This window comes from Linepithema humile, chromosome 1 (genome assembly GCF_040581485.1).
Source record: "Linepithema humile isolate Giens D197 chromosome 1, Lhum_UNIL_v1.0, whole genome shotgun sequence".
Classification (NCBI taxonomy): domain Eukaryota; kingdom Metazoa; phylum Arthropoda; class Insecta; order Hymenoptera; family Formicidae; genus Linepithema; species Linepithema humile.
Window position 1 is genome coordinate 27,649,117 of NC_090128.1, and position 18,317 is coordinate 27,667,433.

An 18,317-nucleotide genomic window follows, 5' to 3' on the forward strand; every position below is an offset into this window, starting at 1 on the left:
ACAGGCGGGCGACGGTCCTGTACATCGGGCTCGCAGGTGAAATGAAATACGCGAAACGTCACGTGCAATTCGTATGTCAGATGGTGCGGCAGATTAAGCACGCGGCAGCCGCGGACGGATCTACGGGCAAACTGATGAATATGAAGATCCTCAGGACCCCGAACCGTGTCAGGCCCTGCGGAATAATTCCGCTTGTATGTCCTGTAATAATCTCGGAAATGTATGTGAATATTTTAAAGCTATGTTATGAAACGGGATACCGTCGCTAAAAGTCACGTTAACTTTAATCTAGCTTCAAGATGGTTTATTGCTTCAAATTCGCACCAGCGCAATTTTCTTCGCTTCACAAAAGGGTTTTGGTATTGATCCATTTTTTTAAATTACTTTTGTTATACTTTCCGGTTGAATAAATTCTGCAAGGTTTGCTTCTGCGGCGGCAAAGTCGGATGTACTCGTCTCTTCTCAGTCATCCTATCCTGCGGAAGCTCATTACCCACCCCTGACATACGTGGAACTGCACGTGGCGAAATAATCTCACGACAACACACGTTCGCAGAAAGATTGTACGGTCGCCGAAATTGTTGCGGATTACTTCGGTATTGTCGTGAGTTTTTTCGGCAGTTTTTCGCCGATAAAATGTGTTGTTTGTCATCGCGTTCGGAAATTCGCTTTCTTCTTTAACGATACTTTCTCAGTTGGTGAAACATCGTTAACAACTTTGTCATTGACGACTCCGCTTTTTGCGGGAACGTAAGAGCAGTTTCTTTCTCCTCGCCTGAGAGGGCAGTCGGGATTGATTAGATTGTCATAACATTTACTGACCGCAGTCACCAAAAGGATTTTCTCACAACGAGACACCCTTTTGATCAGATTTCTCGGGAAGCGTGGTACAATAGAAAATATTAACATATACCCTACGCATGGCGCAACATTATCATTTTAATCTTTATAAAAAGCTAATGCCTCATTTGGGAAATAATACCTTTAATAACGATCGCAATTTTGATTAAACGCGTTTGCGTCACATTTAACTCGGCTTTACGTGGTTTAATGCGAAACTTTGATATTATATTAAATACATAAAATCCTGCGGTGAATCAGCCGGGTACCACATTCTGGCAAAATCCCTTCTGTGAAGCCACATAAAATCTGTTTAGGACAATGTAAAAGCCATGAATGACTCATGACCGACATTGGAAACAATACGCGTGGCTTTGGATTGCGCGCGCGTTTATATCGAAAATAATACATTTTCTGACCTACAATAGTATAATCGTATCGCGCACTCTGCATTGGGGAATATGGAGTCTCGTGTACCACTATTTCGTTTGCTTTTAGCGGCAGTAAAACGCTCCCAATCTTTTGTCTTACAATCGTGATACGTATAGTGAGGTGCGCAACACAAGCGTTTTCACGTACCGTCAAAGAGATCGGGGGATGCGCCTTCCTTTTTCGTCTCCGCTGGCATCACATTATCAGGGATTTTGTCATACTTAGCGTTTACCTATAAAATGTAAGATAAACACTACTGCATTAAAGATCATGAAATCTCGGATAGCGCACTTGAAGAGAAACGAGATGAATAAATACTATGTCGGATACTTGGAAATTTTTCGTCTTTCGCGCTCTTTTTCCGGTATTCTTCCTCTTAAAATATTTTGGGGCAAGAAAAGAAATTTGCGAGGAATGAAAAAATGTTTTTAAAAATTACATTATGCTATTTGCATTATTGCTGGAGAGAATTGATGTTAAATTATGCGAAATACGGCTGTATATCGGAAATATAACATATCGCTATTTTTTGAAGAGTGCACAATATCGTACTTGCAAGCGATGTCTTCAAATATTGACAGCAAATATCATTCTTATTTCTGACCTAAATTTTCAAGCAAACATATTCGCATTTCTTTCCTTACAATTTCACCACAAATGGTTGATGTTAATAATACTTTTTATTGCATTTAGACCATTTGTAAGTACACGCATTTCGGATTTCGTGCTCGTAAATACATCACCGTTAATGAAAAGATCAATTATCTTCTATTTATCAGATTCTGTCTGTCTGATTGATCGAAGAAAACATATACAGTGAAAATAGTGTCTCGAATAAAACCTTCGCACCTACACACATCTACACATAATGCGCGACTCTAAGAAAAGCTTTGACAGGTCGTTACGCGAGAGATTAATTGAGGCTAAGCTCGATCTTTATTATATGTACGTTCGAAGAAAGCATGCTGTATTTCTAGGAGAATAATCTCTGATTTAGCGTCGCGAGATATTGCCGTCCTTTCGCGAATCCTAATATCGATGGTCAGCTTTATCGGAACGATAAACGGAAACTTCAGATGATTCAATGTTCGAAATCCTTGTTCCGTAACTCAAGTAGAAAATCACGATGTGAAACTGTACAGATATTGGTTACGATATACCAGTTATTTAGGACAGGGATTTAAAAATTTCTGTTTTTCGATAATTCGATACGTTTATACGCTGATAATTGAGATATAAAATTATTTAGTGCGAATATTTATTTATGTATATCATATTAGATCAATAAATTAATATTGAACAAAATTGTAATATAAAATTTATTTTATTTTTTGATTTTAGTGAATTGAGATACTTATATTTCAATAATTATTTGATAATTTAATTTTTAATAATAATATTTTTTCAACAAATTTAAATCTAGAATTTAACGTATTTTAATTTTTCTAAAAGATATTTTATACATCGTTCACATCCGATTAATCTTTATCTACGTATAAAATTGCGAAGCTCGGTCGTAAATCTGAATTGAGGATTGGTATATCATCCGCATTAGCATAATTCTTTTAGATTTGTGTAATAATTTTAAACGTAATATTACACTCATGCATGCAGTGTGCATATTTCACACTCATACATACTGTGGCATCTCTCGCCGTAAAACAATACGACGCAGTCACCGATACGGTCAACTTGCACATATCGCTGCATTACATCTGGTTTCTTATTACACAGCTGTCTGGTTATATCAACATAGCAACAATATCTAAGAAACATAAAAAGGATATATAATATATTCAGGCAGCGGGACTTTATTCTTCGAGTATCTTGCAAAGTTTCCTCAGCAAAAAATTTGCCCGAAACTTGGCTGGGGGCTTATTTAAGTCCTTAATATCGGGAATTAAAGTTCTGGCGTTATAAGTTCCGAAGATATAAATGATGTAAAAGAACATACAATTCTTAATTCACAAAATTCAGCTTAGCCGGGGTACGTATCGATTCCGAGTATCTCAATCATCAATTTATTAATACAGTTTAAAGTTGTATCGTCTTAAAGCCGATCTAATATTGTAAGGCGAATTCAGCTGCTGTAAAGTGTAACATTGATGCGGCACAGCTTTCTCAAATATCGATATAGCAAGATAGCATCGCTACTTACGGTGGATTCTATCCTCCTCCCCCCAGGGACATGGTCCGCGGCCATTTGCAGACGCTCGGCTATCCGCGCGATCAGATCAATGTGCGCCCGTAGCCACTTGTGCCACTCGTCGGCTATCTCGGCGACGCTGGTAAGCCATACCATCCAAACCCGTAGCTTCTCCGACGGCACGGCGTAGAGACGTAACATCGTCCGCATGACCTCCCTGTCATTACTTTGTATCAGATAAAGTGCAAGTTTCGCCGTCGATGGAATGGAAACAATAACGGCGGAGACGGCGCGTTGATATCAACGCACGTGTACGAACGGGAAATACGCTATTGTTGCGGATATTAGGTAGTTTTCCGCTTAGGTAGTCGACCGCTTTCGCATTATATTAACTACAATTATGCGAATGCATGCGCGTACATGCGCCGAGTGTATACGCGACAGCATTGACGCTCTTATATAAAGCATTCTCGAAGTGTTCCCGCCATTCTATAACATTTGTGCAGATAGATCGATTTATATTATTTATACAACAGAAAGAATATAATAAAGATATAATGTTTAAACGTTTTTTTTTTTATAAGATGGATAACTTTTAGCGTTTTCTTTACTTTATATCGTTTTTATTTTTAACTGAAAAAGCATTTTAAAGTCACAATCAAATATTGTATTAATAGTCTACATGTGTTTAGACAAGTGTACTTTTTTTACGACAAAAACTTTTAGATAACAAAAACTTGTTGTGTTAGTAATCCTATTTCAAAACTAACAAGTCTGACGACTGTATTGAGTCGATACCACATGTGTCATTACGCGCATTTGAAAAAAATGGCGTAAACCGAAACGGGCGGGTGGAAAATACGCGCGGAAAATACGACGAGACCTGATTTCCCACGGTGTAAATTCACGTTATGAATACCGCAAAACCACGTTGGAGGCTTCACGGCGCTCATATTTTTTTTTTACCGTTGCGATGACGGAAATAAACAATGATCACATGTAGCGAGTAGACCGGACAGGAAATTGGATACGCACGATATACATATATGTATATACGATCGCGGACAAAGAAATCACATTTGCTGTGCAAACGCAAGTAGAACTTTATGTGCAATACAATTTTTACAAAATGCGAATTCGTCAGGAATCGTGTAAAAGTGTTGCGCAATCGTAGAAAAAAGATTTTGCAAGTGGAAGATCTCGCAAGAGATGGACACGGTGAGTTTCCTGTTTTTCGCCCGACCTCGATTTGCGTCATTCAACCTACACCTTGGACTAAAATTACCGATCAGCAATCATCAAACTATTTCGAGGTGGGATTCACGAATTACGCGTAAACGAATGAAATCTTTTCGATGCGCTCGACGTCACGATAACATATTTCAATTGATTTTCGAATCGGACTGAAAATATATATTGACAAATTTTTAATTGCAAGGATTTTCAAGAAAATATATCTCACTTCCATTGTGATTTATCGTAATTTATTATTGTTTTTCTTTTTATTCTTAGAAAATGTGCCCTGCTAGTGAAAATTAAGAATCAAAGTACACATCTATACTACAATTATTTCGAAGCAATCAAACATTAATTTTCTATACTTTTACTTTGAAAATAAAGGAACAAAAGAACATTGTTTTCGACAAATTTATTGCTATGGTCAGCGCGCGGCAAAGTGGCTCAACCGAGTTAAACGTGCACGAAATAGGTAGTAATAAAATATTTTTCAAACACATAATGGAAGTAGATACGGCTGTGTATTGTCAGCCGGAAAAATTGTCTTACTCGCTAGGTTCCGTGAATGTCAGCTCCATCTCTTCGAGCGATGCCACTTGAATATCCTCCTGTGGAACAAAATAAATAATTAAAATGCAGCGTGCAATCGAATGCAAATTTCAATGTATAATACATAATCGATTTTGTTTAAAACGCGTACGGGTATAATTTTGCCCGCATAAAATTTTAGCTTGAAAAAATTTTTGAAACTTGCAACGCGCAACCATTCACTATAAATGCAAATTCTATAAGCGGATTTCGGAATATCAATTTACAACGTTATTGCGTGAAATTATTACTGTCATATATTATATTACATTCTACTGTTCGCTATTATTAGAAACTTTGAAACACGCGGTAAATATTTAATAGCTGCTAAATTATACGTTTCGCGGGAACTGTTAAAGACAAATATAATTCATAAGATTGCTACACGGTGCCGGCGGGATGAAAGCTCGAGTCATTTCTACTTTGTAAGTACCGTACTACGGTCTATTGTTACCGAAAATTTCTACAATCAGCGCCTATTGCATAATCTACATACGTACCGAACAGCCAATAATCGCTAAGCCGCCTAGCTTAAGCAGCCTATAACCATTAATACGGACTAATAATCCTGAAACAATTAACCACCTGCTAGATACTAACCAACCCTTACGTTGCCCGATAACATCGTGATTCTCATTTTGATGAACTAAATGTCACGAACTTGGGCGCAACGGCGCAAAATTACGAAATGAAAGAAACATAACTCGCCCGCGCAGCTGTGTATTCAATTTTACATTATAAATTGCTGCGGTTTCATAGGGAAGAGCATAGCACAGCGCGGAAATACATAATTCGAATGCAATTGTTTGGATTTGTGAGTTATCTGAACACATTACGTATTCCCTAATATAGACTGATGCTATTCAAATCACTCGTAACGTATCACCTGACGCACGCCCGCGATGTCAACCACGGCAAAATTAACGGACCGTGCAATGACGTTTTGCAATGACAAAGGTATTCACTAGCAAATACCTACGGTGATGAATTTTAGTTCAATCCGCGCGTTGCGCGAGAGAGAACAATGGATGCCAGATAAGGTCGTCAAAATGTATAGAGCGGTAGGTATAAATTATCCTTTACACGCACATGAATATGAATGCGCGGAATGGATTTTATATTATAAAATTGCAGGCTTGCATTGGAAATTGAAGGCTGAAGAAATTGATACCTGAGAGTCGATGTCTGTAATGGTTAAATTTCTAGCTAATGATGAACACGTTCATCGAGTTAATAAGTTATAAGGTTGCCCAATCGCGAGTAAAATAATTAAGCGGTCGAGTGATTAACATTTAAATAATTATTGTTATATGAAGTGTAACGGGATTGATGTTAAAATTCGCGCAAATTGCCTGTAAGAATTTTCTTTTTAATTATATCGAGCGCTTAATTACATCTGAAATAACAGGATTTTAATTACGTTTTATCATTTAGAGACAAATGGAACGTTATGCTTCAGTCACAAATTGCAGTAATTGTACGTTGCATGCATAATTAAAATGTTCACAGATGAGACGATAAATGATAAATTTAATGCGATTATATAAAATGTGCAATAAATAATTATTACCTGTTTTATTTAATCGCATTGAATTTATTATAATTATTATTATTGTAACAATATTATATATGCCTAGAGAAATTTAGATATGTATCATCACATTAATAGGACCTTTGATTCTACGAATAATGCAACACGCTTAATAATTAGTAACATTCATAATTAACTTGCTATATGTTATTAATATACCGTTTAATACGTTTTAACATATGCTGCAGTGTATTAAAATTTTATCCGAGCGAGATAATACTCTTCTGTTGTCAATGTTAATATTATTCGTGTCGATTTGGTTATTTATTATATATAAAAAAATATTAAAAAATTTATATAAAAATCTCGATTTCAATAAAATCACAGATAAATAAAGTAACGGCAATCTCTTTTTCTCTTTCAATACAATTAACTTTATCAAATTATTTTACAAAAAATGTATAGCGAGGAGAATTTTGAATTATTATTTGGAAGAAAAATGCTAACTTGAAAAAATTTCATTCGTTTTGCTACCAGTGTTCGACAAATGCGAAAAATACGGAAAGCAATCATTTTACTGAAAAACGGCGATACTTGGTGGAAAATCGCTATCTGCGGAACCGTTTCGACAATAAACAGTCTCTTTTGTACTCAATTCCCCGAGTGCGAGCGCTGGTGTGAATCTAAACGTCAAAAGTTTCGCAACAGATTGGAGTCGTGAGCCGGCGGTGAAATTAAGTCTGTCGCACTCTCGCTGCGGTGTTATGAATAACCCGCTGGCGATGGAAATAAGACACGTAGAACCATAATAATCGCGATTCTCGTACCATGCACGGTGATACTGCAATAAATAGTTTGATAAGTGAGGATGAGCCGTCTCCTAACGCGACATTTGGCCATAAATTAGATCGAGATATATTTTCCATCAGGTATGAGTCGCGCCGGCAGCGGAACGTGTCTGTCGTACATTCGTGCAGTTATAAATAACCCGTGGGCGATAGTGAAAATAGCAGCCAGGACCGTAATACACGTAGCCCTAAGTAGCGCCGAGTGATGCAAAGTACGAAATAGGTTCGCCAAGATGGATTTGAAGGTGAAATTTTTTCATATCTGAATTTCGCGACGAGTCAGTATGAGAATATTAAAGCGGATAGTTCACTTGATAAAATTACTCAAGCTTCCCCGAACGCGAAATATTGTTCGGAAAATATTGGTAGATATCTGTATTTCAAGTGTATTTCATTTTTCATGCCAATTATATTTTTCATGTTAATTACGACTCAGATAAATGTTGTTTTTTATTTGCGCAATATCGCCAGTTTGATTAATTAACGTAAACAAGTGAAGTAATTTAATAAATGATCAATTTTTTTTTTTGAACAATGGTAATTACCGTCCTATATATAAGCCATCCGGATAATGTGACATAATTCCAAGGACCACGACGGGAAACACCTGTTTGGCCAAGCGTATACAGGCGTATTGTTAGTTCGACGAGCCCTTTGTTTCGGTTCATGTAGCCATTTACGTTAAACGGCTGGTAGGGATATAGGTCTCTCCGTACAATGTGCATTGTGTGGTATGACCGATGATAAACTTCAAAATTTCTTCTCCAAGTCTATCACATTCTCAACGTCTCGTTGTCAGTTTGATCGCGTCAACAGACGTTACTTATTTAAACGGTAGAAATTGGAAAATTACAGAATGAGACAATAGAAAAATGGTATCATGATTAAATAATGCAAAGTCGGTGTGATATAATTTCAAAAAGTATTAATAGACATTTTGTTAAATAAGGAATATATCTAAGCTTGATTAAATTAAAAGATTGCTATGCTTTTGTTGAAATGTTGTAATATAGCGATGATAGATATAGAGAAATATAATTATCTTGCAATAGCAATTATAATATTAATTAATACTTATTATAATGTTAATTTATATTTAAATTTTCTGTATTTTTTATATATAATATATTTAATTACAATGTTAATTATAATTATATAAATTAGCTCATTAATTTTTAGTAGCTTCATGCATATCAATATATTATTGCATTTTTAAGAAGAAAGACGAAGCTGAATTGGCGTAGTAATTGTCAATGATTTCATACATGTTTGTCTCAGAGTTAGAAAATAACAATTTCGTGCCACGGGCAAGCTAACTGCGACCTCGGCGTATTTTTCATCTCGATCGATGTTTGAGTCGACGGAATTTCATCAAGATTGATGTTGAATACCGTATAAATTTCACTTGCAAAACATCGAGAAATTGTTCCGCAGGTATTTCTCCCAAGGTCGCCATCGTCGGGCGGATTAAATGATCACGTGGAGATATTAATATCGTCAGTAAACAGTAACTTGCCAAAATATTCCAAAGGTTTCAAAGATTATTTTTGACGATCGCCGATGTCTAGTGACATATATTTAATACAATGCGACAAACTCGCTATAAAGAAAAAGACTTGATACGTTGAACACCCAAGTAAATGAAGAGAGAGAAAGAGAAAGACACTAATAATTATTCATGACAGTTTATAAATAAGGCACAGATGTGACATTCGTGTTGAGTATTACTTCCATCGCTTTAACGATTCAATCGACATTGTCGTTTTACGTCATTCACTTCGCTTTCGAAGACACGCTGAAATCTCGTCACGGCAGCAGCTTGAAATTGCAAGGCGAGTAGTCGAGCTGTATCAGGCGGCAGTCTGCCGTGGGAGAAACGGGCACATTTTAGAAACGGAGTGAGTGTTTGACTGACTGACTGACTGACGCAGCTAGGTCTCGCTTACGCAACAATGCGCAACGACATTCCGTTCGATGCATTACGGGCGAGAGAGTTTCGCGGAAAATGGTATTGGCCCATCGTGAAAACTTTTACGGCCGTAACGTAAAAGGAAGAATTCCATCGTTATTTTTCGAGCACTCAGCGTGCGCACACATGCGCGAAACAAACAGAATGTGTCCTGATGAGAAAACGGAATCCTCTTGGCAAACAAATAAATCGCCATTGCGCTCTCGTGGTAAGGCGCTCTCGCAGCGTCTCGGCAACGTGCACAACGTCGCGTATCGTGAATTCTCATTTCTCCACCGATTCCGCAGGCTCCGCTTCTTTTATTCTACTTCTGCAATTTGTATTCCATTTTCGCTGATAAGAATACGAAAATAAGACTTTGTAAAATGAGGGTCGCATGAATAAAGGAAATTTGCGCAAAGGTTCTTCAGGGGTTTCTTTGTAATCATATTGACAATTGAGAGCGATTTCGTATGTAGATGTTACTGCATATTGTATCGCTTATGAACGGCATTTTTAACGCTGCAAATAGTCTCAATTATATATATATTTAAATCTCAATATAATTCTTACTCAGCTGCAGCTTTTATTTTTTTTTCACGAAATAGTTATACTTGAAATTGTATTTTTGCAAGTCCGTTTATTACTATTTGTTCTTTATTTCGAATTTATTTTCTATCTCGAATTTTCTCAAGGAATTTGTCATTGACATGTAATCCGGTAATTCCTCGGCGGACCTGTACCGCATCGAGTTCCGGAATCCAATTAAACGGGCTAAGATCCGAATCCCAGTTGTCGTCTTTGATTTTTACCAAAAGGTATATATGTCATTGCCGTCTGGATAGCTACTTTGGAATCCACTTAAAGCGGAAACGGAGCTTCTGGGTTAACCATCTTATCGAACAAAACGAGAACAAAGTATTTCACATACGTTCGTTTTTACACGAGAATGCGAAGTCCGATTTATATGGGCGACATGATGCCAAGAGTGCGAGAATTTACAAAGCCAAGTTGCATATCCCATATTTCGCGGAAATTTTCAAGCACGTCGTTCCTCTTTATTGCGGCTGCAATATAATCTTTTGTTTAATCCAATTGAATCCTCCTCGACGCAGCACATCGAGAACGAAAATGCGAGATTATGAGAAAGCATCAAAGTCACCGGGTGTCAGTGACAATAAAAGAGAGGCTGATGTATCGCGTGACGGTCTGGCGAGACATCGAGCCCGTCATGCCAGACTGAGTTATTACTACTTACGATAGAGAGGGTCATTGGAACCGTTTAGCTAGAAGACTTATTGCTTGAGTCGAGGATTTAACCGTCAACCGACTGCAACTATTGGCTAAGAAGTAGGTTTCTAATTATTCGTTGGGTGAAATTAAACGAATATTGTGTCATGTAACAAATAAGCGGACCGAAGTGAGAGAAATCGTTCTGCGGGGGAAAAAAAATGTAGGCAGGCAACCCGAAAAACGGCTATATAATTAAAATCGTGGAATGTAATTAATACATAATTAGAGCGTGAAATATAACTTAAATTTTATAGAAAATTATTCTGTGTGAAATGGATTTGTGAATGCCTGGTAAATTCTAATTAAAATTTTCCCCAAGAAGATATCGAATGCTTGACAAATTGGAAATATCAAATTATGCGAACGCTAAACGCTGATAGCTCTTCTTCACGGCGTTTATTACAACATATTGCTCGCAGTTATCTGAAATTTAAATTGCATGAAATTCTGAGAGTCACGCCGGCGTCTGGCTTTTACATGCACGCAATATTCACCACTCTCTTTTACTCTTGACATGATATTACGTATTTGCTGCATATTATGTACTTCTCGCCTCTCTTGCGCTTCTTCTTTTATTACGCTCTTCCGACTTATTGTACGCGCGAGAGCGCTTCGTCTGTTGCGAGTATTTCGCCGGAATATTCTTGGAAACGACGTAATAATCATTATCAATTCGCGTTACATTTGACAGGGAAATGTTGAACTCGCGGAATAGGGCGTGCGGTAAGAGATAACCTGTGGAATAGTAATCGCAATTTGACTCGCATGACGAAAGTTTATAGTATCTCTCTCGTCGGAATTCCGGCTGACGCTTTTCACAAACGATGCGTTATTATTGGCTACAAGTAACGATCCGCGAACTAATTCTCCGCGCGTAATTACCCGTCGGTGCAATATAAAAAAGTCACCATTCTTTTTTCCTTTTGTCTTTTTTTTCATTCTCTCTCTCTCTCTCTCTCTCTCTCTCTCTTTTTCTCTCTCTCTCAACTTCTCGCTATCATTTATTACCACCAGACTTTTGAAAAGGATAGGAAGCCATAAATGGGGATGTAAGGGTCGTTACGTCGAGCAACCTGCAGCCCGTACGTAGCGCGTCGGCGTCCACTTTGTCATCTTTTAAACTCCTCCCGCGCGCCCGCCAGCCCCGGTAACGGGTCACATACTTTAACGAGACCTCTTTTAACACATCATTCGTATTTGGAAGAGGAAAGCGCAGTCGAAGCGCAAGCACAGAAAGAATCCTTGGCCACCCAGGTTTCCCCTGGTTGCTCGCACGTGACTTAATGGTCGAGTTAAACGGTTTTAATTTAAAGTTTCCGTTCATTTCCGACGTGCAGGTGCGATCTTGCTCGCCACAAACAGTAGGCGCAAGCACATTCTCATTTTATGGCAGTTAAATTTAATAGAGCCGATAAATACAAGAAAACTGTTCGATGTTGGTAAAACTTTGTTTTCATATAAATTACAGTTAAGGAATATTTTATATATATCATTTAATAGTTAATTTTTTCTCTCTTTTTTTTATTAAATAAATTTTATTTTGATGAAAACAGAAAACGTTCATAACGTACAATTCAGTGTAAACGAAATCAATAAATATTTAACGAATATTTAATATAATTTACGAATATTTTAAAATGTTGCTATTTGATTATTTTTATTATTAAATAATTTTTATATTTACTATTTTATTTAATAATGTTTTATATGTGCAATAATATTCGATGATTGCAATCTAGCAGTTTTATATTTGCGCCTTGCCATATTGTATTCTGTACAAAATAGGAAATAAAAATAGGAACGTTTACAAGAATTTATCACAGTTTGTTTAGAAATTTAGGGTTTTGTCTCTCCGGAGGGGAATATGTGTGGCACTCTTTTTTAATTCTCATAAAATAAACAATCTTATTGTGCGATAAAGTTTAACATTACGAGCACGAGATCGGTTTATCTTTACGAAGGAATTCCCCAACCGCGACGTATCTAACCAACATATCTGCCCCGTTCTTATAACTCGTAATAAAATACAAGTAAAACGAGTACGTACACGCGTGTGCTATTCGCGCGGCCAAAAGAAAATTCAGGGCTGTAAAACCAACAATTGGGAATAACCGGGAGGTAAAAAATGTTACACGCGGTCGTAAACTTTGCCTTTTCGTACCTAGAAGATTAAAGGTAAGAGTCGCCGGATGTATTCGCGCGCAAGAACAAGCTCTCGTGGGATCAGTATTCATCAGGACACTTCGCCGATGTCTGCTCGTTTAGAGAACGTAGGTGAACATTCGCGAGATCTCAGATATTCACGTCACATAATATTTTCAGCGATTTTTGTAGTGCGATTTTTTAAAGCGCTTTAAAAAAAACAAGATTTATTGACGCTACAAATCTTATTTTTTAGTATGAATAAACAACAATAAGGTAATGCCGTGTGCCAAGAGAAGAAAAAAATACTGAAATTCCGCGAGCTCTCAAGGAGAGAACGATATTTCGCGAATGACTGCACTCGAAATGCACTCGAGAAATCTCATTGAGATGTTTTCAAAGACAAAAAAGAATTTCTCTCGCGGCTGATTTTCCGGACGTTTTTCTCGAGGACTCGATTTGAGAAGAATTCTTTGATTTTCTCCAGCCAGCGATCGACGAGATTAAATCGACAACGGGTCTTCAGAAACTTGGCGATTCGATCGCGATGAATCTCGTCATGGGATAACGGATTTTGTTCGTGATAGCGGATTTCGCCAAGCGCGTAGGAATTCGCCGCAAGCACTGAGCCGGCAGCGCGCGAGCTTTCGTGCTTGCACGGCCGATGGCGCGATGCAGATCGAGTTCGATGGCTGAGAGAACGCGAGGCGGCGAGGCGGGACGGGGGCGGTGGCGGCAGCGAGAAAACGGAGTCGGGCAGAAGATCAAGAAAAGAAGGAGGAGGAACAGAGCGACGAAGTAGCTAAACCAGAAATAACTAATAAGACATTCACTCTGAGACGGGCGGCCAGCCGGCCCGGACGAACGCGGTGCGTTTGAGTAAACCTTCGTCATCGGTGAACATCATCATCCACATCACATACGATAAACACCACACTACTTAGAGAGCGAAAGCGCCGGAAAGTAAGGTCGGGGAAGAAGTAGAAAGAGGCAGACGGAGAAGCGAGCGCGAGCGTGCATCGTGCCGTATGCGTAGTGCCGCGAAAAAAAAGTGCATCGCGCCGGCGAGAGAATTCCGCGCCACGTGATATCGCCACAGTGCTAAGTGTATCGTCGATGCATCGCGACATAATTGACGGGAGTCGCATCCAACGGAGATCTCGATTCATCCTGAAAGTTATCCCTCCTCTTCTTATGGGCAACGAAGGAGAGAAAGTATCATCGTCATCGTCGTCCTCGTCATCGTCGTCGTCGCCATTCTCGCCGCCGTCGTCGCCGTCGTTGTCGCCGCCGTCGCCGTCTAATTTTAAGTGTTAGATAATGCACACCGGTGCGCACCGGTGCGCTCGAATACTAAAACGGTATCGCGCACGCACGCACGCACGCACGCGCGTGAACGCGCGCTAAATCGCGATGACGGCGATGGTGCGAGACCTCCGGATTCTACGTGTGTCTGTCCTTCTATGTCCATTCTTCCGCACCTCTAATCGCACTTCCTTTCTCCGCCTACGCTTTTCGAAATAAATTAAATAAATCCCTGCGAGACTTTGTCGGCTCTCATTGTCAGCGCCATCGAATCAGAGCCAGCTTCTACTCGAATTTTTCGCCACGTTTCTCCCCGTCTTTTCGATTCCGCTTGTCGTTCGTTTGTCCTTGATTCGCCGCGCTTCTGTTTCCTACTTTCCACCTTTTCTTTGATACATTTATCTTCTTTAACCCGAGCCCGAGTCCCGGGAACATCTCACTTTAGCTTGACTCGCTATTCCCGATGCGAGTTCCGCGCGTTATACAATTTTTAGAATTCTGGCTTTATTAAAGATCTTTTTGTCGTTAGTTAGCCAACTTCGTTTCGCTTCTGCTTGCTAATTCTGCGCAGCTTCTCATTAAAGCGCCTTATCTCTCTTCGCTGGCAGCGGGATTTTTCATTTTGTCTCTTTTTTTAACCAACGACTTTTACCGCTTCCGCTTAAACATTTCATTCCATTTCGATTATTTCGTTTCAAATCCACGCTTTTTAGCCACGACTTGTTACCAACTGTTTCCAAGTCTTTCTTTCCGCTTCCATTATTATGTTTCACTTTGCTCGCCTTTCTTTGATTTCTTCTTTAGCGTTACAAATATTGTTCGCACAATAATCACCCGCGGGTCAAAATATTTTTCCTTATTGTTAGACCGGGTTGATTTATATTATGACGAACTTCTGTCTCTTATTTCCCTCTTTATTTTTGTCGTTTCTTCTTCTCTTCTCCTAATTTACATTTTGCCCCTTTGCGTATACACTTGGTTTACTTTTCAGCTCTTATTAACTTTCCCGTTCTATCTCTGTCCCTCTCTTCCTTTCCCTTAATTTTCCCTTTGACTCATCTTCTCTGCGACCGTACCGATTTACCGCGCCATTCACCTTCTATTTTGCCTCATCGCCATTCCTCCCCCGCTTTCTTCTCTTCCTCCTCTCGCTTCTCGTTTTTCATCCATTGTCACCGTGTTTCTCTACTTTTTCCTATCTCGTGCATTTCGCTATCTTCCGGGTTTCTCCGTCTTTATGCGCTCGCTCCTACCCGAGCGCCACTCGCCCACTTCCGCCTTTTAGAAGTTCACTTCTCGCCCACTCGCTCACCGCTCTCTCGTATCATTTTCTCTTCGACTTATCCGCCGCAGTTCGCCGATTTCGCCATCTCATTTCTGCCTCGTTCTTCACTTCGTCTCTTTCTCTTCTCTCGCTTTCTCGGTCTCTCCGTTCCCCTCTCGCTCTTTCCATCACTCCGCCGACGCTCTCGCCGTTCCCCCGTTCTCCGTCTGTCTCCGCGTGCTCTAATATGGCCACCCGGTGTCCAATTACTCGCTTCGTTCTCGCTGCAGTTTTTCCGCCGCCGTATATCCGCCGGCGGAGAAAGGATCCTCATCAACCCTCCGCGCGACACGCCGTTCTACTTTCCGCTTTTTCTTCCACGACGCGAACCGTCCATTCATCCTTATTCACCGACCGCGCGCCGCACCGCGGTCTCGTCGCCGGATGCTGCCCTCGTGTCTTTCTCGCCGCACCGCGCACGGCAACCCGATCTCCGATCTCGATGTAAATTGGGAAACCGTGCGGAAGCCGCCGCGGAGCGACGACGATACGGAGGAGTGATTAAAAATATGAAAAAACGCGAAAATCGATTGAAACGCGAGTCGCCGTGGAACGCGCCGTCCGTTTCGTCTTCTCCGTTTCTGCACGAGTGAATCTAACTCATTGTCAGTCGATAACCGAGACGATTCCAAAAGTATACGATCCCCACCTGGCTCGGGTCCAGAAAACAGACAAACACCACTCGTGAAACCGAAGTACTTCGGTACCGCGGTGCTATGGTACTTCCGGGAAGTGTATCGCAAACGTACGACACGTAAAACGGGAAAAGGAAACAGCGATGCAACGGTTAATGGCCACGCCAATTGTTGTTCAGCGGCCACGGGAATCCTCAAAGCGTTAATTTGCAGTATGCAGGATGATTTTCATTAAACTCTAATGGCACACGGCTTCACGACTTCCAAATTGTTACAGAGTCTATTACTAAAGTTTCAAGCGAAATAATGATAGCTTGTGAATGCAATTTTTTACTTTTTTTATCTTGTTTTTTTTTCATACGTGTATTTTTTTGGCGATTAATATGAAAATTGCACGAGTTTCTATCGTTTCGCACGCAAATTCCAAAGGCCCGGCCGGACAAGATGTACGGCGGTATGAATATTTTCGGACAAATATCGCACGTCTCGTGAAACTCGACAAATAACGTTGCTTTCATTACAAACGCCAACTACAAAAAACCACGGGTGAAAAAATACGGGTAACGCGCGTTTATTTAAAAATGGCTTCGCAGGCAATCGCGTCGGGTACACAACGATGCGTGTATGCGCGCGGGACCGGTGTCTGATTTAACGCCGACCGTTTTCACTGGAACGTCGCTGCATTCGCGCTCTGTGTTTACCGGCGTCCGTAGCTAAAATCATTTTTTTAATCGGATGGCGGAAAAATTCGCTCGGTTTCGCGACGGTAGCTTTGGCGTATCACGATGATGTAATATCTAGATACACGACCGGGAACGTCTCGTAAATTACGACAATGCCTCTCGCGCGCGACTGCGCTCACGGAGGTTTCAGCGCTTCGGGGCGCCATTACGTTAATTAGAACCATCGTGTAACACCGCTGACTGTCAGCCTCGGACATCCGCCTATTTTTTCACCCTTCGATCCTGGCAAACGTTCCGGCCACTAATCACGCGGAGTCCTAACGGACGAGACACGGTCGTCCTGTAACGCGGCCAAAATACCGTCGAGCCAGGCTTTACCTTCGTCGACACGTACGCCAACCGTTGGTGTCGTGTCGCCGGATGTCTTCATTGAGCGCTTCCACCGCGTGACAGTGCGCTTAAATTTACACGACACACTCATGCTTCACATGTACATTATACGCGCGATGACGATTCACGTGGGACACGGCGACGAAAACCCGCGGTTTCCCAAAATCCCCTCGCGCCAGCTCCCGCGCGCGTAACCATTCACGTCGCGTCGCGTCGCGTCGCGCGCACGAGCTGTAATCTAACGACAGTGGGTCTCTGGTTTTTAGCTGTCACAGCGCTGGATTTCGGTGACCGGAAAGTACAATCACTCGGGGACCGGTAGGGAGGGCCCCCAACCGAGGAAGGCCGCCGCAAGGCGGTCGACAAATCAGGTAAGAGCTTCCCGACCACGGAAACGCGTGGCCCGATTCACCCAAGTTTTCCAACAATTCGCTCACTTCATTAACCATTAATGTCAACATCGGATACTAATAAAGCAATTTATGACAGGCTCATTATGCTATCGCGTTACCGTAGGTACGTGTTTTATTACAGCATAATTAACTCGTAACATTGTAATAATGCATTATTCATTCGTTATTAATTCAGCATTCGATACATTCGTAATAAAGTTTTCGGCGACCTATTAGCACGCGAACTTTGAATAATGACTTTATCTAATTTTTGCTGTAGAAATAATTACTCGGATAACACGGTGATATTAACGAGTTTTATAATGATCTTGTTAGTGAACTTCGATACGCGCGTCAGATAATCTTTATGTCAAATCTACCTGCTCGTTAAAAGTACCAAAATTTCCCACCGGGAATAATAACCACATTATCGTCCGCCGGCGAGGAATTAATAAGAAAAAGTCCGCGAACAAATGAATCTGCACTAATCAATCTTCGTCGCGCGCTCGCTTATGATCTATAGCACATTGCAGGAGGGCTGCCGACTGTGCCCGCCTCCCCTCTCTGCTTCTCGCGCAGCTCCT

At 40.4% G+C, this 18,317-nt stretch overlaps 2 protein-coding genes across 5 annotated transcripts in view; one reads left to right on the top strand and one right to left on the bottom strand.

The window, feature by feature from the left end:
• The window catches only part of tn (tripartite motif containing protein thin), a 169,632-nt gene that overhangs the window by 82,179 nt on the left and 69,136 nt on the right, over positions 1-18,317 (top strand). Inside the window, exons 1-2 of one of the 3 annotated variants that reach the window (XM_067348635.1) lie at positions 13,758-13,873; positions 17,608-17,712. The exons of 1 other annotated variant lie outside the window; for it this stretch is intronic. The gene's annotated coding sequence lies outside the window, so the exon portion shown is untranslated. Of the gene's footprint in view, positions 1-13,757; positions 13,968-17,607; positions 17,713-18,317 lie in introns of those variants that run through there. One more of the 3 variants, XM_067348642.1, reaches the window with a different exon arrangement.
• Positions 10-18,317, bottom strand: part of LOC136997763 (Golgi-associated plant pathogenesis-related protein 1-like) — a 52,682-nt gene continuing 34,374 nt past the window's right edge. For both annotated transcript variants that reach the window (XM_067348979.1, XM_067348983.1), the window contains 3 exons: positions 5,204-5,262; positions 3,431-3,635; positions 10-1,504 (listed from right to left, as the gene is read on the bottom strand). In XM_067348979.1, coding sequence (XP_067205080.1) covers positions 1,412-1,504; positions 3,431-3,635; positions 5,204-5,262 — 357 coding nt within the window. In that variant the 3' untranslated portion in view covers positions 10-1,411. The remainder of the gene's footprint in view (positions 1,505-3,430; positions 3,636-5,203; positions 5,263-18,317) is intronic.